The 23,426-nt window shown below is 41.8% G+C and overlaps 1 protein-coding gene across 12 annotated transcripts in view; it reads left to right on the top strand.

The window, feature by feature from the left end:
* The window catches only part of prdm16 (PR domain containing 16), a 284,189-nt gene extending 260,840 nt beyond the window's left edge, over positions 1-23,349 (top strand). For 4 of the 12 annotated variants that reach the window (XM_066643460.1, XM_066643461.1, XM_066643462.1 and 1 more), the window contains 13 exons: positions 3,449-3,551; positions 5,721-5,922; positions 6,156-6,303; positions 6,608-6,860; positions 7,498-9,034; positions 9,191-9,278; positions 11,633-11,802; positions 11,967-12,044; positions 14,629-14,798; positions 14,984-15,155; positions 17,375-17,596; positions 19,131-19,302; positions 19,694-23,349. In XM_066643460.1, the coding sequence (XP_066499557.1) occupies positions 3,449-3,551; positions 5,721-5,922; positions 6,156-6,303; positions 6,608-6,860; positions 7,498-9,034; positions 9,191-9,278; positions 11,633-11,802; positions 11,967-12,044; positions 14,629-14,798; positions 14,984-15,155; positions 17,375-17,596; positions 19,131-19,302; positions 19,694-19,828 (3,450 nt within the window). In that variant the 3' untranslated portion in view covers positions 19,829-23,349. Of the gene's footprint in view, positions 1-1,607; positions 1,729-3,448; positions 3,552-5,720; positions 5,923-6,155; positions 6,304-6,607; positions 6,861-7,497; positions 9,035-9,190; positions 9,279-11,632; positions 11,803-11,966; positions 12,045-14,628; positions 14,799-14,983; positions 15,156-17,374; positions 17,597-19,130; positions 19,303-19,693 lie in introns of those variants that run through there. The other 8 variants (XM_066643464.1, XM_066643468.1, XM_066643469.1 and 5 more) reach the window with 6 other exon arrangements.
* Positions 23,350-23,426: the final 77 nt, after the last annotated feature.

Genomic DNA, 23,426 nt, shown 5'->3' with positions numbered 1-23,426 from the left:
ATTTCTGGATGGTTCGGTACATATTCATGACTTATTTGGATTTGTGCATTTAATCAAAGCCAAAATGTGTGTGTGTGTGTGTGACAGAGGGGGGATTATAGTGTGACATGCTTGTGATGGATGACTCATCTGCCCCCAGCACTTGAAAGCGCTGTGAGGAGGTCAAGATGCCCCTCTCTATGCTGTCGGATCCTCAAAAGATTTACTGTAGAGACAACTTAGCACCGTCATAATGGATTGCTTTTCGGAGGAACTGGAGACATTAACATGTGCCTGCAGCAAACACACTCAACTCCTCCAACACCAGCGGAGTTTCACACCAAACTTCTGCTGCACTGAAACTCAGAGAGAGCAGGCTGTTTAAGACACAGCTGAGGATTAGGCTCAGCGTTCTCAAGCCAAGTTGTTCAAACCAATGGAGTGTTTTAGTCTTAGCTCAGGAGAGACAAGCCTTTCACAGCAGATCACATTAATGTAAAAACAGACATTTCTTCTAACAGATTTTTAACAGATCTAAGATTCTTCTAACAGATTTATAAAGCAATCAATTCATTTAAAAAATAATAATTCAGCTAATTAGAGACTAATACGTCATGTGCACATCTTAACCTTTCTAATTTAAATCTTATAACATAGCAGATAAACCGTGGACGTAACAGTGATTTTAAAGGTATTTATTTGTGAAATATCTGCAGATTATTTTAGAAGTCAGAGATGAGAGTGAGATTCAGACTATTTATTTTTTTAGGAAATCAAAGTCATTCATGTACGATCAAAATACCAGGGCAGTTATGATCAGAGAAATTGTTATTATCGAAAAACAGGACATGTACAATTCATTTGTGAGCTCAGTTACAATTAGAATCAGTTATCTATGCGCGCGCGCTCGTGTGTGTGTGTGTGTGTGTTAGCGTCTCACTGAGCTTACTGTAAATTCGATTTTTGATTTCTCTTCATTAAAATGTGAGTGAAAGCAGCATGTTTTCTTTGTTTTGTTTACAGTTGGTTTCGCGCGCGCTGAAATCCACAAGGTGTTTTTTTTCGTGAACGCTTGTTGTTTTCTGCACGTGCCCTTGTGTTTATAGTAAAAGTAACGAGTGTAAACATATGGAGCGGGCCTCTCCTGGCATTGGCACACACACACACAGAGAGAGAGAGAGAGAGAGAGAGAGAGAGAGAGAGAGAGAGAGAGAGAGAGAAAAGAAAGGCAAAAGTCAAAGGCAGGTGTGCTGGCGCGCGCTCGCGCGTGAGCCGGTTGTTCCTCGCGTCTGTGCGCGTGCAGTGAGCGGCGGATGAGGGGAGAGCAGAATTTGAAGTAGAAAGAGAAAGAGAAGGATAAAGAGGAGAAAGGGAGCGAGAAAGAGGGATGAAGAGAAAGGGAGAGAGAGCGAGGGAGAAGAGTCTGGGAGGAGATAAGAGGGAGGAGCGAGGGGGGGGACGCGCTAATGAAGGAGCCTCCGCGCTCATCAGCTCCGCCGCCGCAGCTCGCGCACACACACTGAGAGACAGAACACGAGCGCGCGCTGTCTCTCTCGTTCACTCTCCCTGTGTCTCTCGCTCTGTCCCGGTGTCTCTCCGCCGGCGTGTGTGTGTAAGTGTGTGTGAGTGTATGGCCGCTGTGTGTTGAGCTCGGCTCGTGCTGATATGGGTTTGATGGTGAACTGTACCGGGACCGAACCGCTCGCGCGCCTGGAGCCTCTCAGATCCGCCGCTCGACAACTTCCCCAGGTCAGATATCATCCTCTTCATTACTCAGAGCTAGACTGATACTAACAGCAGCGACGACGACGGCAGTAGAGTTTATTACAGTACCGTGATAATAATGACTTCCCCAAGTCGGAGTTCACGAACAAGTCAAATGTCAGCTATGAGTTCAAGTCTTGGTTTTTAAAAGTGTTGGAATAATTAAAAATAAAATAACAATAATAACAATAACTTTCATACGTTTACAGGTAAATCAATATGATTTTTGGTTTTAACCCCTGCGAGATTTATTATTATTATTATTATTATTATTATTATTACAACTATATCATCCAAATTTATTTGTTTCTTGCTGTTTATATTTGCTTAATTTGGAATGTTTTATCAATGAATAACAGCAATTCCAGAAATTAATTTGATCAAAAATGTAGTTGTATTAATTTTTAATTAAATGTTATTTATTATAAACATGGGCTTATAAATGTTGTTATAATAATAATAATAACAATAATAAATTAAACAAATCCAAGTGTCTAGAAAGTTAATTACACTATGGATGAGGTTCCTCAGAACTGGATAATTAAAAAAGTATGAAGATGATGAAAAATCTAAATAAAATAAAAATAATAAAAATAATAATGATTGTAATAATAGCAGTAGTACATGATGTATTTTGATGTTGTAGGTGACTATGTCTAGTGTTGTAGTAAAGCTGAGTCTTTGGCCTACTTCTGTGTCCCACCTGTGTGTGTGTGTGTGTGTGTGTGTGTGTGTGTGTTTCGTGCCCTGTGCTGTGTGTTGGTGCAGAGCGCCCCCTGCCGGAATTTCACCTTATTTCAACTCCGTATCTCCTGTGCTGTACTGTCTTTATTGTTGTATCTACTCATCTCCGCACCGTTCAGAGATTCACACTTTCACACTTCCACACGGTGCAGTACTAAGGAGGACCTCAGCCGCTTTCAGCTCTCATTTTCTTTGGGTCGAATTCAGCTGATTCTCGGGGGCAGTCGCCGGGTCTCGCGCTCTTCACTGAAGTGTTGTCTGAACTATTGCAGGAATGTGCATCGCTTAAACAGGCCTTGTGTTTCATTTACTACATTTCACAGAACAATAAAAACAGAACAGCGTGCTGAAATATACAATAGTATGCCGCTGAAACATCGCGAGATGTGCTGTTTTATTTGACACTTTTTTAGAGGTTGCACGCTGGAAAATTTAAGAGCCGGACTTTTTGCGGTGCGCGCGCTTGTGTTTATTATTGTACACAGTTCGGTTGCTAACTGCTTTGCTAACTCTCTCAGTTCTGTATAAAGTCTATGAGGACGTTGTGAAAATTAAATTGTAATTGTAAAAATTATTTTTCTTCATACACTACACATCCTTCAACCAGAATAAATTAGAACAAAAAACCCCAAACACAGAAAAGTGATAATATTTATTATAAAACTGTCACTTATTGAACCATATTGGATTGGTCCCCACACATGTTTTGTAATATATATTTATATAATACACACACATGTATAAAACTGGAACATTATACATTTTAAATAAGAAAAAAATATATATTGGAATTGTATCTACTTCATAAAACATATCTCACAATTTAAACAATTTTAATAATGATTATATAATTAAAATTCATGTCATTATTTTCAGAGATTAGAAGATATGATTATGCTTAGTGAAGGAGACTTCATCTCCAACTGTAGCTCACTCTCTTCTCTCTTTCTTTTTCTTCTAGATTTATTATAAAGCTATTAGAGATATTGAGGTAGGGGAGGAGCTGCTGGTTTATATGAAGGACGGAGTTTTCCCTGAGGGCTCCATGGCACCCAACCTAGAAGGTAAGATTAATGCACATCATTAAGCAATGTTTTAACCAAACTGCACATGGATATGATACACAGTCAAATATTAGATTCAGTTTTACAGCAGAGGAGCTGATAGAGTGTAGAGGCAGTTCCTGCTGGATTTCCCTGTGGGATCTGTATGTAAATGTAGTTACATTCCAGTTTCAGAACAGGCAAAAGTACCCTTACTGAGCTGTACCCAGTTTTTCTTTGTTTGCCTTGAATGAAATGAATGGGCAGGTGGCTTTGGGGAAGTAAATGCACATTTTAAAAACATGTATGGAGGGTTTATTCATGAATGTCTTATTGGGGAAGTAGTCAAGCTTTTTAACAATAAACCATGAAATCAAGAACATAATATATTCTTTTGTAAGGATAAATTAATGAAGTTAAAAATGATGAAAGAGGCTTGATGGCACTGGCAAGTGCTGAATGCTGAAAATAATCAGATGATGAGTGAATGATATATATATATATATAATTTTTTAAATTCCTTTTTTATTCCTGTATCAAGAAAATCCAAATGGAAATAATATCTGAAAAATCTGTTAGTTGTTAGCTGAGATATTTTGTATTCCCTTTGATTCTGAAAGAGAAACAATGATGTGTACAATGGTTATTGCAGATTCAGATATTTGTTAAAGCAATGCTGATTATTTCTAGCAAACAAAATATTTTGTCGGATAGTTAGCCATCGTCAGATCTCTCTGTCAAAAAAAGAGAGTATGATAAAAATGAGAGAGAGAGAGAGAGAGAGAGAGAGATGGGAGGAGTCGGAGACTGAGAGAAAGTGAGAGATCTTAGCGAAGATAGAATGACAGCCATCGAAAGATCCTGTGCAGGACCAGCAGAGTTGGGCGGATAGAAATGACGGAATGACGAAGAAAGCATTCTAAAAAAAAAAAGACAAAAGCAGAAAAGCGAGTGAATCTGGTCAAGAGAGTCAATCTGTCAGACAGAGTCTGAGAAGCCAGGAGATAGAGAGAGGAGAGACAGAATAAGAGAGAAAGCTCTCTACACCTCCTCCTCTTGGCTTATCGGTGCTGGAATTTGGAGTGGGGCTTGAGGAGTCTCGGGGGACCTCACCCATGCTCACAGATTAGCCGCTAAACTGCACATAATTGTGTTCCCCCTACTTCTCTCCAAGAGCTATTAGTTTCCCACTCCCCCCCCAACCCCCCTATTTTTTTTCCAGCATTCCTCCCCAGTCCTCAGTGCTGCAGATGGGACAGGGAGATAATGCAACAAATTCATTATTATGCCCTTCTCCAGACAAAAAAAAAGTAAAAAATTAAAGATCATCAATAAAATTGCTGTTGCGTCTGAATTTACTACTTACACTTAAGCATTTATTTATTTATTTATTTTGCATTAAATTGTTGGTTTATGTTTATATTTATATTTAGTTTTTCTAAAGCAAACGGGGTCTTGTAATCAAGTAATTAATATTACTTTAAGAAAGTATGTATGGCTTAACGAGGCAGTAAAGCATAAATACACACTTTAAAGGCTTTTTACAGGCCTTTTTGGACCTCTGTTAGAAAAACACAAGAAAATCATGAGAATAGCACACCACAGAGGGGACTGAAGTGTTGAATGGTATAGCAACTACTTTAGCGCACATCATACTCCATATGTACTAAATGGAGTATGTAGGAGGGATTTTAACTGTAGGGTTGAATTAAAGATGGTGGTCACCAAGGGGTCATATCCTCACTGTTGATTTTCCACCATTTGTGAGCTTGGCAACTCCTCTGCACTGGATGTTTTTAACGTTTGCTGGGCTTGGCACTTAAGTCAGGGTATTACCGTAGAAAATGCTGCCACATTTTCATTTGTTTGACCTCGGTCATAAAATATGATTTTATTAAACAAAGGTTTGTAACCTAAAACAGGAAATTATGCTGTCGTTTCCATCGACTATTTCCTGTTTCCTTCAGACTTACATGTTATTCATTAAGAAAAAAAGATTTAACCGTTATTTAGGAAGCTGTTTTACATGTTTCTGTGGTACTGGGATTATTTTAATTCTCAAAATAATAATCTCAAAAAAAGGTTTTATTAATTCAAAAAGACAAAACACATGTGTTGTTCCCTAGGTAATGAGAAATGTGCAAGACTTTCAGTGTCTCATTTTTGGCTGCTGTGATTCTGTCCCCTCAGATGAACAGATGTACCGATGCGAAGACTGTGATGAGGTCTTCTCCTCAAAGCTGGAGTTGCGGAGGCACCAGAAATACTCCTGCAGCTGCGGGAACTCCATCTTTGACACACTAAGTGAAGACCTCAAACAGGAGCGGGAAGACAGTGATGAGCCAGTGCACGAGTGCAAAGACTGTGAGAAGATCTTCCCCAGCGAATACAGGTAGTGAATGATGTCATAGAGTCATTTTATTACTGTATTAACCTTTTAAACATTCTTTTTGCAAAATAATTTAACTTTAAAACATTATGTCTCATCTGATTTGTTAAAACCTCATCTTGAAATATCGCTTTTGATATGATCAACTCCTTTGAACAAGACAATTGAAGAATGTTACTGTGTTCTCATTAGTTACCAAAGAACACAAGTGTTGACAATTGCATCTGTTTTCTTAGTCTTGGCCAGCATATGGTCGTCCACACAGAAGAGAGGGAGTACAAGTGTGATCAGTGCCCCAAAGCCTTCAACTGGAAGTCCAACCTCATTCGACATCAGATGTCACATGACAGTGGCAAGCGATTTGAGTGTGAAAACTGTGATAAGGTAGGCTCCAGTTACTTTTTAACACTGAAAAAGTCGTTTTCCCTAATCCTATGTCCTGGAGAGTTGACATGTATTAGCTGCAGACGCTGAATTAGCTCACGCCATCCACTGACTATATTTGGAGTTGTGTTTTAATACATAGTCTCAAGAACCTTCATTTGAAAATTTAGCTCTTGTTTCTTTATATCCATATTTCAGCAAGATCATTTAATAAGAAAAAAACATTTCCTTGTTTGCATGCTGTTGGCAGTGAATACTGTTGGACCCCTGGTGTTAAGTTGGCATGTCTGTGTGTCTCCTCCAGGTGTTCACAGACCCTAGCAATCTGCAGCGTCACATCCGCTCACAGCACGTCGGCGCCCGTGCCCACACCTGCCCTGAGTGTGGCAAGACCTTCGCCACCTCCTCAGGCCTCAAGCAACACAAGCACATCCACAGCAGTGTCAAGCCTTTCATGTGTAAGTCTGAGCAGGCTTGTGTAAGCCTCAGATACAATTACCAGTGTCCAACGGCCTCCCAGCTAACTCCTCCCCAAGATGACAGCTGTTGTTTTATAGGTCAGAACATTAAATGAAATTTTAGAGCCATTTTTGTTCTGTTCCGCATTTGTTTTGCGTTTCTCTCTTTTTTTCACTTTCGTTCACTCTCTTTTTTTCACTGCATTCCCCCCCCTTTTTTTGTTTCTTTATTGTGCATTTTCCTTTGAGGGCCCATAAGGCTTGTCTATGGCCCAGGCACATTTGACATGTAAAGGTAAATGTCTCTTTTGTGTTTCAGCTGTCCACTGACTGATGCTGAAACAGTAGCATCTTTATCTCATCTTTTTTGCTTGGCTTCTTTGGCTTCCCTATGTTCTGCCTGTCACGTTGTCTGTATAGTTCAAATGCATGTATACTCTGCCAGTATATATGTATTTGTTTGTATTTGTATGTACACAAGTCTCATTTGTCACAGTTCATTTCTCATCATCTAATTTTATGTTAACAACAATTAATATGCTCTCCAATCATTGTATTTAACGAAGGCCAGCTGCTGAATTGCTGGAATATTTGTGATCACAGAGATGTTTTTTTTTGAATATGTTAATCAGCATGGGTAATTCATGGACTGATTGATATGGCCAGCTTACCTGCTTACACTGATAATGAATTCGCTCAATGAGATTAAAAACAGTATGTTAATAGAATTAATCAGGCATGTGTGTTCTCCCAGGTGAGGTGTGTCACAAGTCCTATACCCAGTTTTCCAACCTGTGCCGCCACAAGCGGATGCATGCAGACTGCCGCACCCAGATCAAGTGCAAGGACTGCGGACAAATGTTCAGCACTACCTCCTCCCTCAACAAGCACCGGCGCTTCTGCGAGGGCAAGAACCATTACAGTCCTGGAGGCATTTTCACACCAGGCATCCCTATGACCTCTAGCCCCATCATGGGCAAGTCTAAGCCCCATCCGGGCCTAAATCACGGCGGACTTGGCTTCGGCGATTACTTCCCAACTCGGCCCCATCACCCAGGCCTTCCTTTCTCCACCGGACCTCCTGCATTCCCGTCCCTATCCCATGGCTTCCCGGGAATCTTTCCTCCATCATTGTATCCTAGACCACCGTTGTTACCCCCCAGCCCATTACTAAAGAGTCCACTGAGCAGCAGTCATGATGGGAAGCTCCCACATGGCCCCCTTGACGGCCCTGCCCTCCCGATGGTTACGTCTGTTAGCAACACCAATGGAAATGCAGGGAGTGGCCTCAGCAGCCAATCTGAGGAAAATCGTGAATCCAAGCTGGACCTGTCCTTCTCAGACAGCAAGAATAAGGTCAAAATGAGTGACATGTCTGACGGCAGCGACTTGGAGGACGTCAACACCACCAGTGGCACCGATCTAGATACCACCACAGGCACAGTTTCCGGGTCTGACCTGGACAGCGAAGCAGAGAGCGAACGGGAGAAAAGTCGGAGGAAGTCCGGACAGGAAAGCAAGCAGGATGAGGTCAGCAGCAGCTCCGTTTCGGTGTCCAGTTCAGGCAACCTTCCGCATGATCGTCCCTTCCTCTCTTCTCAGCATTCCTTCTTCCCGCCACCTGACGAGCAAGCTCTCCCACCTACTGGTGCAGCAACTGACTCTATCAAAGCCATTGCTTCCATTGCTGAAAAGTACTTTGGGCCAGGCTTTATGGGCTTGCAAGAAAAGAAAATGGGCTCTTTGCCTTACCATTCCATGTTCCCCTTTCAGTTCTTGCCCAACTTCCCACATTCCCTATACCCTTTCACAGACAGAGCTCTCAACCCCAACATGTTCCTAAAACCAGAACCCAAATCACCTCGTGAGCACATACAGAAAATGGCCACCACCACTGCTACAGAGTCACCGTTTGACCTCACCACCAAGCCCAAGGAGGTTAAACCCGTCCTCCCACCTTCCAGCAAGCCTTCCCTGCCCTCAAATACACTTGTGCCCAGTGGCGAGGAGCAACCTCTGGATCTGAGCATAGGCAGCCGGAGCAGAGCCAGCCAGAATGGCGGAACCCCTGATCAGCGCAAGAACCACGTATATGGTACAAACTGCAAAACGCCAGTGAAAGATGAGCATCCAGTGCTGAACCAGTCTCAAAATCCCCACCAACCCCAGATCCCTCAGCAGCAAGTGTCCCTTCCACAGCCACCTCCACCTCAGCAACAGCCCTCGCTCCACTACGCCAAGCCCTCGCCCTTCTTCATGGATCCCATCTACAGGTATTTCAATCCGAGTAGGTCACAATGTAAGGCTTAGCACATGGATGTCTTTCCAAGTGCCTCTGTCTGATATAAGCTGTTGCATGCTTTAGGTGCCAAACAAGAAATCTTATAGACCTCCGTCATTCGTACGTAACCCTCTGTGTTGTTGTCCAGCAGGGTGGAAAAAAGGAAGCTGATAGACCCTGTAGGAGCACTGAAGGACAAATACCTGAGGCCATCTCCACTACTCTTCCACCCTCAGGTACCTCATGCACATGTCTGATGCTTTGTAATCAATCATAATCATTATGGAGATCTGTATTCCAAATCAAATAAGTGCTGATATTTGTCTAGAAATACTGCAGAAATATTAAAAATGTCCCAAAAAGGAGGTTCTTCCAAAGAACATAGGAAATTTTAGAATTGACCTTAAACAACCTCTGTCTGCCGTAATAAGCACATGTATCTTATTTTGCTTTAAGATAGCAGCATGCTCTGGTGTTCATTCTATATATCCTTCTCCATCCTAAACTGAAACTCCAAGTATTGTAAAACTTGTTTTATAGTGAATTATAGTGAATTCTATTAATTTAATCAGTGATCAGATAATAAGATAAAAATGAAAAGGTGGTAGCCCTTTCTGTGCAAAGTTCAGTTTGTTATCTTCTGCTTTGAAAAACAATCTCCCATTGTTTATGGTAGCATTTCAAACTTTTCCCACCTTTGAGCAATGATAAAATGAAAATATTATTAATAATGCCCTTTTGAATTGGAGTAATGGTCCCATGTAGTGCCGAAGTACAGCTAAGTTTAGTCGATGCATTGTTTCTGTGTAGCTCTACTCTGAGGCCCACTGCTAATAACTTCCTACCATTTTTTTGCCCTGGCTGCCTAGATAATGTCTGCATGTCCATCAGGCACTTCCTGTGTTTGTGTGCAGGAGAATGGCCTCTCTTGTTGGGAACTGTCTTATCTGACCTGTAAATCTGTTCTGTATCAATGCAGAGCTACCTCCCCCCAACCCTCTTTTTCTCTTTCTCTCTCTCTCTTTCTCATCCACCCTGTCTCCCACCACAGCCTGCTCTCCTCTGGGTGGCATAAGGACAGCTGCTCAGGCCTGGACTGAGAAATGAGAACATTGTTATGGATGTTGGGGAGATGTTGATGTTTACTAATTTCCTTCCCACACATCCAACATCCTTTCAGTGTGATGGGAATGTGTGACAGTACGTTTATAACAGAGGAATCGCAATGAATAGCAGATGATGTAATACTCCATGTCTCCTGTGAGACATATAGAAATGAGTTGAGAGATTCATGTCTCCTGTGAGACATGAATCAGAAATGATTTCTACTGTGATCCGCACCATGTTATATAAATGCTGAAGCAGTCTTGCTGTCAGCTGACCATCATTGTCCCATGTGTTAAATAGGTGGAGGGACCGAATCAAGGTGCAGCTCAGACATGAATAAATAAATTGAGACAGTGTGTCTGTCTCCATGTTTATCCATATTCCAAAAGCAGGAAGGATGTAAGCTGTTTTTGGCCATCAAGCTACATAGCGAAGTCTTTGTTCTGCGTCTAATGGGGAAGTGCTATCAGCGAGGGGTATCTTAAACTGCATTGTATGGTTACCGTTCGCAGAGGTGAATGGCTCATTCAGATGCTTCTCTCAGAGACTTGTCGGGAACAAAGTGGAGGGTCGGGGGCTCCCAGGGGGCTGCTCGAGTGGCTGCTAACGTGCCATAGGTCAGGGAGGTGACTCTTGAACAGCACAATCAAGACTCGACCTTCTGATATACAGCTTCCTCCGACTTTCCGCCCCGTCTTATAATGATGCAAAACACCCCTGCTCTCTGTTATTATGTGCTTCAGGTAGAGGGACTGAGCCAAATATCTGCAAGAGGTCATAATCTACATCGCAGTATAAACTTCGGTGGTCAGTCTCTTAAGCACAGTTAAGCTTACTCTTGGTTGAATGCAAGTTCATCAGACAAATTCTCTAGTGAAAGTAGTTCTTAGTGCAAGATTAGACCTTATGTGGTTCAGATTTCAGAATCAAAGCACTGTCTGTTTGTGCAAGGGCCCTGAAAGCAAGGAGGGGAAAGTCCCCATGCCATTCTGGCTATTGCAGAAGAGATCTAGTGCCATTATACCTGCATCTCACACGCAGTTCCAGTATTATCCAGACATGTCCTGTTAGTCATTTTGGCACACTTTAAGGTGGACTCATTTGCAGCACAAGTGTTGGGATGCTCAGAAGCAGCTGCACATGACCTTGAGCTCGACATGCCTAGTGTCAGACATTGTTTAGAGGGGTTTAAATTGACCAAACATTTTATTGATTGAGTGAATGTGCTATAATAATTCTGATAATTTGGAAATTCGTTTGTGATCCAGAACTATTTATCGAATGTTATTCACTAATCTCATTAACACATCTTGCTTGTGCCTCAAGTAATTTCCAGTTGTCATTACAATGAAATGACTGCTTGAATCTGAAGACTCAAAGCCTCATAAGTGGTATTAATTGCATTGTCTGGGCCTACACAGCTGTCATACTCAAGACTTGGCAAGAAGCATGATCAACTGATCAGGAGCTGTTTTCTTTTCAGATGTCTGCAATGGAGAACATGACTGAAAAGCTGGAGAGCTTTGGTGCTTTGAAACTGGATGCTCCCAATTCTCTACAGCACTCTTCACATCACCTCTTTAACTTCCGATCCCCTCCTCCTTCTTTGTCTGATGCTATTCTACGTAAAGGCAAGGAACGTTATGCCTGCAGGTACGCACAAGCCATCTAACAGCAGTAGCACTACTCATGTTAGTAATCAGTTACTAGTATTTTATTGTAGAAATGTGTAATCTCATTGGGTTTTTTGCAGTTTATAAAACTGTAATACACATGTCCAGCTGTATATAAAATGAAGCAATTTTCTCCTGCTGTAGGTACTGTGGGAAAATCTTTCCCAGGTCGGCAAATCTTACCAGACACTTACGAACGCACACAGGAGAGCAGCCCTACAGGTAAGCCACTCAAACGCAAAACACACACACACACACACACACACACACAGACATGTAGACAGCTTTAAAAGTAATCCACCACCCTTTTTACACACAGAGGTAACTTTGGCTTTCTGAGTCTAAGGCCACACACTCATCCACTCCAAACATGAGAAACTGCAATACCGAAGTGTCAACATCACTTCATAATCTAAAGATTCATTCCTGCATGTGACATGCCTACTTTACAAAGCAAGAGAACTGGCTTTCACTCACGCTTGACACACAGACACAAACACACATTAAGAGAAACGGGCACTGTTTTGCCATTTGATCAGCACATGAGCTACAGCCTCATACTTTAGTAGCGATTACACAGAAACAGCCAAAAAAGAGAAAACAGGAGAAAGAACAAAAAAAAAAGCAGAGCTGGAGAAAGAGTAGGAAGATTGATTCTGTCTGTGCAGATGTTCTGGAGTTAAGGCGGGCAGCGCAAGCTCTGGACAATGTTGGCCGGTAATAGCGCCCTGGAGACATCCTTGCACTGTTTATAGAGCAGCTTAATTATCACAGATTTGGCGCCCTGCCAGCCACACACGACCCTGCTTGGTGAGGATGAGGGTTCTCTGCCTTTGAGATGAGGGGGCCTTTGATTTGCAGGATGCCATTGCCTTAAGCAGAGCAGTAGGCTAATGGGGGAAAATGAACTCCAACCTGCATGTCTGGTGACTAATAATTTAGAGCTACACAGTGGTGGAGTTTAGAATAAAGAGCGGGGCTAAGAAATCTGCACCTCTTTCAGTTCATGCAAGTAAAATAATTATGGATATGATTTTGGATATTAATATTTCTCTATATTCTGAAATACCCCCTGGACAGCCTCTGTCTTCAGGCCCTTTTTCGGGAATGTAAAATCAGCATCAGACAGAAACCCACCACTCTTTAAGTTCCACACATCTACTGCCATGCTTTGTGAGGGCAGTCTGTGAGATAGAGAAGCTCCCATGGGACACGGCCACTGCATGCTTGGCTCCTTCGCAACAATCCCCTGATTAGCTCGTTTAGAAACAATTTACCCTAACAAATGGCAGACATCATCATCATCTCCCCTCCCCACTTTGAGGCAAATAAGTCAGAGGCGGGCCAGTATCAGCCCCGGACTGCACTCTTCATGCTTCATTGTAGTAGGCTATTTGCCTGTTCTAGATGCTATCGGCCCTAGTCTTTGCAGTGAAATTGGCCCACTAGGGCTGACCATTGAAAGACCCCATTCAGATTGTAACGCTTCATGTACAGTCCTTGTAACATGGAAAAAAAGAGCAAAGATGATGAAGTAATTTAAAGTCCCCTTGGACGGGCTAATAAAAATAAACAAAACAGGGGGTAGAAAAGGCCAGTGAAAAAAGAAAGAAAGAAAGAAAAAAAAAAAAAGAAAATGAAAATGAGGAATGCTGTTTTGGCATTTTACCATTTTCTATGAACCATGATGCGCCAAGTCTGGAAAATCAATCTGAGCACAGACACACACACACTTACCGGCGAAAATAAATTGGAACATGAAAAGGGCCCTGCATCTTGATTCCGAGCACTTGATGACGAGTGATTTTCCCAAAGCAATTAGCCCTGAAAGTCAACCTTGCAAGCGACTGCGGGAGTTCAGACCAAGCCGGGCCACCCAACAAAAGGGGCACTGTCCAGCGCGGCTCTTGACGCGGCCTCGCAGCCGTGTTTGTTTATCAGCACATTAAATTGATGTTCTCCGGCCTATTCTGGATGGGCTGTCGTCGCGAACAAGCGGGCCACAGAGAAGCATTGGAGGAGGCTAAACCATGGCCCTCGGGGCAAGACATGCAGTGCCAGACACACACACAGCAAATTAAGAGTGCATATCCAGCTTAGTGAGACCAAACTTTAGTTCATATCTCAGAACTCGACCCCTTCAAATTAATCTACAAATGATTACGGCCGTTACAGACAGTGTTGTTTTTATTGTTCATTGAGCATGAAAATCATATTTTCTTGTAGACACAAGATGTAAACAACGCTTAAAGAGACTGAGTGTTAAATATGAAAGGTTTCCTGTGAGAAAACTGATCTAAGAAAAAGGACGTTTTTTTCTGATTTATTAGAAAAGTTTTTAAAGAAAAGGAACACCTTCATAACTGAGCTGTGTTAGAAATATGGCCTGTCAACCACTGGAGGGGGCAATTATCAGCAAAGTGTCCTTCCATCAGTGTGAAGGACTTTTGAGTAAAGGACTGCTGAACCAGACAAGAAGCAGTTTTCAGATCATTGGGTGCATATATGAAAAATATTAAAGAATTACGTTGTTGACTGATCTATAGGTTTTTAGTTTTTTTGTTTTCTTTTTGTTTATTTTTAACCGAAAATCCCCCACCCCCCACCCCCCCGTAAGTGTGGCTTAAGGCGTATGCTGTGATTTCACTTTCAGACCAAGGACACGTTTGTCAAATGAGCTCTATAGCCTGCAATGTGCCAGCCATGTTTAGACTGAGGCTTTCTCTGGCTAGTGATTACTATTTACATAACTGAACAGGGCCCTCATTTAAACGTCTAATTCTTTTTTTCTATTTTCTCTCTGCAGATGTAAATACTGTGACCGTTCCTTCAGCATCTCCTCTAACCTCCAGCGACATGTTCGTAACATTCATAATAAGGAGAAACCCTTTAAGTGCCACCTGTGTAACCGCTGCTTTGGTCAGCAGACCAATCTGGACCGCCACTTAAAAAAACACGAGCATGAAAATATTCCAGGTAAACTGCTCCCTCATACCACACTTCTGTTGTTTGTTTCACCTCCTCCAATGTATTTAAATTATATGTGTACATTGTATTTGTACATCAAACATAACCATAAATTAATGTTACTGTGAAGTACAGGTTACATTTTTATACATAGCTATGTATTTAAATACCTAAAGAGTCTATTTTTCTTCCAGTGAGTCAGCACTCTGGGATCCTTTCAAATTTGGGTACAAATATCTCCTCTCCAAACTCCGAGCCTGACAATCATGCACTTTTAGATGAGAAGGAAGACTCGTATTTCTCAGAGATTAGGAACTTCATCTCTAACAGCGAGCTGAACCAGGCCTGCAGCTCCTCAGAGAAAAGGTAAAAATGCATGCACACAGAGACAGACAGACACACACACACACCATGGATATGTTTTGAAGCTATAGTAACCAAGTACATAACTTGGACAGATTTGGAGTCCTGAAATACACCATGGTCTTTAAGGATAAAGCCTGCTCTCTAGTGGCAGACTGTGGAATATGTTAATCATGCAATCCACAAAGTGTGTGTCCAATTGCTCAACTTTGCACCATAACAGAGAATGAGGTGCCACATCTCAGTGACTCATTTCAGCTTCACTGAGCTCTGTTGTGTATTAACTGTAGCCAGACACACACTGGGGAACACCTTTCATAGCCCAAGGAGACTCCAAACACAACTCATTAGTGCAGAGTGCGAGAGTCATCAGATGCATGAAGTGTGTGGCCTGGTCTCAGACGGCTCTCTGAGCACTGTTTAAGCTTGGCATGCTGTGTTGCCCCTGATTTCCACAAACGCTCTGTGAAAGAGTGCTGCAGTGCACTGTCTCTGTGAATAAAAGAAAAAGCAGGAGCATAAATTCTTTCTCAGACGTGTAATGGTCCACCCCAATTTTAGACCATACTCAAACACGCCAGCGGAGCCTTGATGCCCTGGCCTCATCCAGACACACGAAAGCTCTCACCCTGCCATCTGGGATCAATAGTCTCGTCCCCATCTTGAACAAGCAAGCCTGGCATTTAAATATCTGTAATTCAAATAAGTGCTCTGTTTTCTATCTCTCTGTAAATCCCTGGGTTCAGAGAGACAGGCAGCTGCAGGACGACTGCTTTCCTGGGCTCTCCTGGACACTGTCTGGTGTCTGTTGCTTTCTAATTCTCTTCTTTCTTTTGGTTTCTGTGAGGTTGGTGTGACATTCCTCTTACCTCTCTTCCTCTCTCTCCGTATTGGGAATTGTTAAACAGATTTCTGTCTGTCGCCTCGCCTTTGCTCAGCAAAGAAAGAAGGAGTTATCTGTCCACTGTGCCTCCCCTCACCCGCTCTGTGCTGGAGGGAGACTTCTCTGCTGGTGGACAGACGGTGTTTAAAGAGTAGGTCTGGCCCCCTGACTGCCTGTGACAGGTTATGGGGCCTGTGGGCTCAAGACAGACCCACAGGTTTACCCCTCCCTGGGGACCCTTAGATTGAGGCATTTATCTGTGCAGTACATTGATGGAGCCCCTCCACTCCAACCTCCCTTCCAACTAAGGCAAACAGTGTTCTGACATGTTTAGACTGAGAGACAAAGCGCAGGTCTGTGGCAGGGCTCGCTGCTGTCTTCCGCGTGGCATGGACTTTCTCCCGAGCCAGGCCCAATTTGATTATGGGATATTTAAGCTTGATGGAAAATGGAAAACAAGCAGTTTTTCTCGACTCCCCCATTTCTTTTTGCCATAATCTACCCCTCACATAGCCAAACCACCCACCTCTGGAGTCTGTCCCCCTTCTGGAGCACTCGTCATTAAAGTCTGTTCTGATGGACATCCATTTGAGAACAGAGAGGAGAAAGGACTGGGGGGAGGCTCAGCGAAGGCAGTGAGATCATAACTATTTGAAGAACAGGATGGTTTTGAAAAAGCAACAGGGAGAGAGAGAGAGTAGTAATGGAACAGTGTAGTGCTGATAGGCAGGTTGCAGAGCAGCCATTTTCTGCGGCATTGAGACAAGCCGGGATGATTGGAGCTGACCCTTTTGGACTGCCCTGTCTCGACTCTCTGGGATTAGCTAATTCATCATCGGCAAAATGTCTGTCGTTAATTATACAAGCTGTGTGTGTTTGTCATTGGAGGGCCCTGCATGTTTTCAGGCTGGGGTCTGGCAGGGGAATCACAGGTCATTCCGAAATGATGGATAGTAATTAGGAGGCAGGAACACAGCACACAGTGGTGATATTTGGCAGTCAGGCTATGACAGCAGATCTGCACTTACGGACCTTTGTGGGCAAAATAGCCCATCTGAGGAGAGATGAAGTGAGCTCATTTAGTGGTATGAGCATATGTTGTGGTAGTCAAACATCAGTGTATGAGACCATAGAGACTAACATAGAGACTTCCATTCCAGTTCTGTATGTCATTTCTGTGCTCATGGGAAATAAAGCAGAAATGAGAGATAGATCAATAAATGCCATATAGACCGATGCCTGTAATATAGGCCCTGTCATTGTGATTTTTGAATAGTTTTACCAGAGTGCTCTCTTAGCAGTATATTATTTATGCATGTCTCACTTTGAACATTTACAGGTCAGAACTGACAGAAGAGGAGCATTCGGAGGGCCATGCCATCACAGGTTCCAAACTAGAGGAAGAGGAAGAGGAGGTGGAGGGAGACGATGAAGACGAGGAAGGCTCACTTACAGAGAAGTCACAGGATGAGACGGCCTCTCCCGCCACCATGGTGCAAGGCACTTACGAAGATGATGAGGAATCAGCTCCTCTCTCCATGACCTACGAACACCCGCGCAGGTGAGACTCGTCACACGTGACTTTCACCCGATATGATCTCATTCATTCCCATGCTCCCAAGAAGCACTCTACCACTGCTCAGTGTTGAGAACAGTACGTCCAGTGTCATCATAGAGCCACTAGTGTGATTTAAACACGATAAACTTCTAGGCTAAAAAGTTCCTCACTGTATGATATTTAAAAATCACTGGGCGGTTGACTGCGTCTGTGAGTTTGGACACGTATTAAGAGACTGTCAATTACTAGGAACTGGAAACACTGAATAAAACCCAGAAATAAACCAAACAAATCTAAAGCAAGGCTCCAACACTGAGAATGGTAGAGTGTTCGGCAGCACATTTCTGTGGATGTGGCACTTTTTTATTTATTTATTTTTTTAAGTTTCTCAGATTTATTTCCCAAAATTTAGAAATATATTTAAAATAATTCTGTTTCTATGGCAATACACAGTGCATGAGTCTGATCTCCAGTGATAGCAAGCAGGTGAAAAAGAGTGTATCCCACTGTCTAGTACTTTATCAAGAACCCAAATCATGATGGGCAACCCCTGACAGGCTTTGGCTGTTTACATGTACTGCAATCATTCTCATCTCAATATCTGTCCATCTACGTTGTCTCTTAACTAACAAAACTAATCATCAAGCTAGCTGACATTGTAGCTGCCTGTTGCTGTTTACTCGAGGCACATGAAATAAATAATCACATTGCTTTGTAGTACCTGAATGAAACAGCTCCAAAAAGGCCATGTTTAAAGTAGGATTATTACGGAAGCTCTGATATACACAGTCCACTAGGTGTCAGTGTATGGGCTGTTATAATTAAGAAGATTCATTGTGAACAGCAACTGTCTGCTCTTCTGAGTATGAGACAGAAGGTCTGAGCTATATGTCGTAGTAGAGCATTATTCAGCTATTAAAATTTTATTGTATCATCCAGTGCACTCATCACGTCTAGAGCCTGGCAGGGTATGATCAGCTGTTCAATTCAGAGCTAAATCTGTATGAATAGTGCAGTCTACGGTAACAATGGCATGTGTATGTCTTCAGTCAGCTGCCCTTTTTTAAAATCTTGGTTGCTGACTTGTCTTAAGGTACTATCAAAAAAAAAACTCAGTGATGCATGTGGCCAACTCTCATGTGGCCTATTAACTGCAATAAATACATATTTCATAAATATATGTAGGTACTTCTTATATCGCTTCCCAAAGCCACCAGTGGAACTAGTGTCTGCACTTCATAGCCTTCTGATTCTAGAACATTTCTGTCCAAAGCGTCCATCTTGTATGTTGGTTATTTTGGAATAAAATACAGCAGCAAAACAAAAATGTTTTTAGCGAGACAGATAAGAGTTAGCTGGACATGTGTATATTTGTGTATGCCTGCCCATATATGCACCCCAAGTCTTCATGATACCATCCCACCGCTCCCGCCCTCTGCATGCTCGCATAATCACACCCCATCCAGCTCCAGTCTAATGATTGGGCTAACTGAGGGTCCCCTCTTCCCACCCCGGTCCCTCCTCCTTCTCGGTGCAGGTGTATTGAGGAGGATGCAGGACTCTTAGATCTGGAGCCTCTGCCGGGCTTCCCCAAAGGCCTGGAGCTCCATAAGCCTGGCGACGAGCCCTTTGACGTTAAAGACATTTTTAACACCTCCTTAGAGTCTGAGGCGCTGAAAGAAACACTGTTGAGGCAGGCTAAAACCCAGGTATGTCATCACACCCACCCGAGATACCAGACAGGTCACGAGATGCTTATCCTTATGATGACTGGAGACTATTTACAGCTGTAAACGTTCTTCAGAGCTTTCTCACTCTCACTCTTTTCCTTAAATCCCCTCTCAACTCAACTGTCTACACGATAACAAAGTAACATTTACATAACTAACACATATCGTCTTTTTATTTGTGCCTACTACTAACTGCAACATCATTTGCACCTCAAAGCTTAGTGGTATCCATTAGACTGTTGTTATTATATTCAATCTGAGGTTAATTGTTTGATATAGATCTGATATATATACGTAGAGCCTTTATGTTTCTATAGAACCCCGATGGATTAAAAATGCCCTTCTGCTGTTTTCCTGCTTGCTCCTGCAGGCTTATGCAATGATGCTGTCTCTGTCAGAGAACAACCCCCTGCATCCATCCTCCCAGAACTCTCTGGACGCCTGGCTGAACATGGGAGGAGGCCCTTCAGACACCAGCTCCTTTCATCCGCTCAACCACATCTAAGCCCAGAGAGCCAGGAGACAGTGAGGGATCGGAAAGAGAGAAAGAGGAAAGGATGGGTAAAGACATGACAAAGGCAAAGAGGCATGTGTTAAAAAGGCACATGAAGAACAGCAATGCTTACAGTAAATGAACCACCACAGTAAGGGGCAAGGGGAGGGAGTGTTAGTCAACAGACTGTTGGCTGAAATAGAGACATGAATCAGTAGAACTGTAGAGATCTTCTTTCCACCACAGATAAAGAGACTGACCACACAGTACAGCATCCAGTCTGTCCTCCACTCCCAGCTGTCCCACCTGCAGTGTTCTCCACAGAAGCTCCCTTTCAGAGAACTGCTGTATCCCAGCGACTTCACCAGTCGACACACACACACATCATCTCCCATCAAGGCAACCGTGCTTATGAAAGTGATGCACTGCTTTGCTGTAGGGGGTTCTGCGAAGGCGTACAGTGGCTAAAGAAGGTATTTTTTAAAATGTACGCTAATGCATCCATGTACCCAAAAAAATCCTCTGGGTTGAGTGGACATGCAGTGGGTAGATCAGACCACAGGAGGGCGCCCAAACAAACTGTTCATGTACTGCATTCTGTCCTCTAGTCTCCAGAAAGCCACAGCTGCACTGTTACAAGCCTCAATTGGATCCTCACGTTGCAAAATGATTGAGAAAATTCTACAACATAAAACAAAATCAAACGAAGAGGAGAGAGAAGTAGACGTAATTGGAGTCACTTTCATTTCCGGTCATGTACCTCATTTTATATGGTTCCTTCAACTGTAGAATTTGGAGAATTGATTGTTAATCACAGAGTTGTAAAACGGCTCAAGCGTCATCATAATCCTTCTCATGATTATCATTTTAGCTGTACACAGGCCTCTGTCTGAACTGCGAATTTGTGTGAAGAGTTAAATTATTCTCCATTGGAGGCATCAGGAGTGTCCTCTTAACTTCCTCATGCATTCAATACGGTTATCCTCTTTTTGTATGTGATTTGTTCTTCGATAAACAGTATTGTTTCCTTTCAAGCACGACTGTGCTCAAATGTTAATATAATTATTTAGTGAAGGACCAAATTTGTACAATATTGTTGTATGATGTAAAAAATAATTTCAAAGTTCGTAGCAAAGAGTGTTGTGTGCCAAATAACCCTTTTTCTTGGACAATCATTTATTTTATTTTATTTTCATTTTCTTTCGTTTTAACGCAGTGGTTGCCGCCGCTGTTTTAGTAGTGTTTTCTCTCCCTTATTGTCTACTCAACTTATACATTGATTTGAGTTTTTGTTTTCTATTTATTTAGTTTTTCATTATTCAAGGAAGAAAAATGACTCTAGAAAAATGGAAATCACCCTCTCTACTTTCTGAAGGAATGAAAGTTTAAATATATGATTGAAATTCTTAATCTCTCAACACTTTTGAAGATTATTGCATAAAGACCGCAGTGCCAAACTATTAATGAAAAAAAAAAAAGAAATCAGCATTTATTTCAACAAACGTAGTCTTGGCACCAGTCTGATTGTGTCCATTGTGAGGTTTGTCCTGTCTTTTGTTTTGCTCAACCATTTCAAACTGTATGTGCAGTGTTTGATGTTGAACAAATGGTTGACGTTTTTAAAATGAAACTGATTAAAGTATCAGGTAACTCTCTAATAGTGGGGCATTATATTTTTACTGTCATGACCATTTAGAAGTCAATCTATTTTAAGTACAACCACCGAAAGATAAAAAACCCTACAACACACTCTGAGGTAGACTCCTGTGTGGTGTGTGTAAAACACCACGCCACTGTATTTAACCAACCCCATGTTTTCAATGGGACCCAGAAACCATTTGATGAGTATCTGTTGTGTTTGAAACCAACGGCTTAGGGTCCTTTTTTATTATCTTACAAACAAAAGCAGCTGCTGGTAATGGAAGGGGTTAGCGTAGGGTTTAATGAATGGGATCAAATGGTGAGCTGTGAGGCTTAAGGTCTTCGCTGATATGTGAGCGTAGTTAGGGTTTGAGCAGGAAGCGCACTCCCTGAATATGCATTTTAGTCTAGCGCAAGGACACAGTTGTCCTAGTGCATCTCCATTGAACTGTGAATTCAGCGCATGAATCGTACAAATAAAGAAAATGACTAACCACAAACTCATGATGAATGTGTAGAGTAGTTTTAATGTGTCACTAATGTATCAAACTTCTGTCAGAAGAAAAAACAAACAAACAAAAACCCTTCACCCGAGGTCATTTTTGGGAGCCAGATTGAATAGTAGCTATCGTATCACTTCTCTCCTGTCACAGCTTTTTCTGTTACCTATGCTCCATGCTTATGGCTTTTGGCTCTCCCTCTGTAGTGTAATGCAAATGGTGAAATAGCACTTAAAAACAGGGCACTCATCTCTATGAGCTGCAGAGTCCGTCTGGGTCTGGTTTTAGTACAATTCTCCAAATAAGGCACTTTAACCCAAGACACACAACAGCATGCTGGCACTAGGAACAACATCAGTATATGAGTAAATATATATATCAAAGTACCACACAAGGTGGATTCAGTTCAACCTGGAAGTGCTATAGCAACTCTCAGCCACTAGGTGTCGCCTCTATCATTTTGCCATTCTCCATTTCAAAAGTATTCACTGTACAACGAACAGGATTTCACATGTGCTCCCTACTACACTAGCATTGCTGGAGATGTTTAGGAATATTACATATATCAAATATGGAGCGGTTCATGTCACATACTACTGTAATACACAAGCGCTGTAGGAGGTGGAGGAATTGTCCACGTGTTGGGGAAAAAAAAACAAATGGTCACAAACTGAACTGAATATGGACATTATTTTTGCCCACTGTTACAATACGAAATAAAAGGTAAACCATAAAAACCACAGGTAACTATGGTTTCTCTAAAACTGTATAGTACTGCAAAAAAATAAAATAAAAAAAATCAATGTTGCGTATGTCTGCAAATTAGGATAAAAAATAAAAACATGGGTTTGAAAATAGATGGTGCTTGTTTCATTTGAATCTGAGTTGTATATCGCTTCTGTTCTGTTTAATAAAAAAAAACAAAAACAAACAAAAAAAAAATTAAAAACCTATTGTGCATGACTTGTGTTTTAGCGGTCATAATGGTGTCCATTTGTGAAATGTGTATCTTAAATTAAAAAGAAAAAAAAAAGGTCATTAAAGAATACTGAATTTGTAGATGCACTTATTGTACATGTGGTTAGGTTTAGTCGGTTTGACATTAAGTCTTTGTTAACTGCCTTAAATGCAACAGGCAGGTGGTTATTGAATTTAAACAATATGCTTGTGGGAGAGAAATAATGAAAAAAAAAATGAAAAGATTGTAGAATAATAATGAAAAATTCTGAAATTGCAGTTCTTTTTTCATGCTTGTGATTACTGAAGATGTACTTTAGAGAAATTTCATGGAAAAGACATGATTCTGATGTTAATTCTGTAGAATAGATATGTATACCAAATGTAATCTTTCCAATGCTATGAAGAATTTATACATGAAATTGATATGCAATAAAAACCTGTGTGCTTTTTATATGAATGTTTTTGCATTGTGTATTTGTGTGTGTGTGTGTGTGTGTGTGTGTGTAAAT

This window comes from Hoplias malabaricus, chromosome 14, assembly GCF_029633855.1.
Source record: "Hoplias malabaricus isolate fHopMal1 chromosome 14, fHopMal1.hap1, whole genome shotgun sequence".
NCBI lineage: Eukaryota > Metazoa > Chordata > Actinopteri > Characiformes > Erythrinidae > Hoplias > Hoplias malabaricus.
The sequence above is the reverse complement of the archived record's forward strand: the minus strand, read 5'-3'. Positions and strand labels throughout refer to the sequence as shown.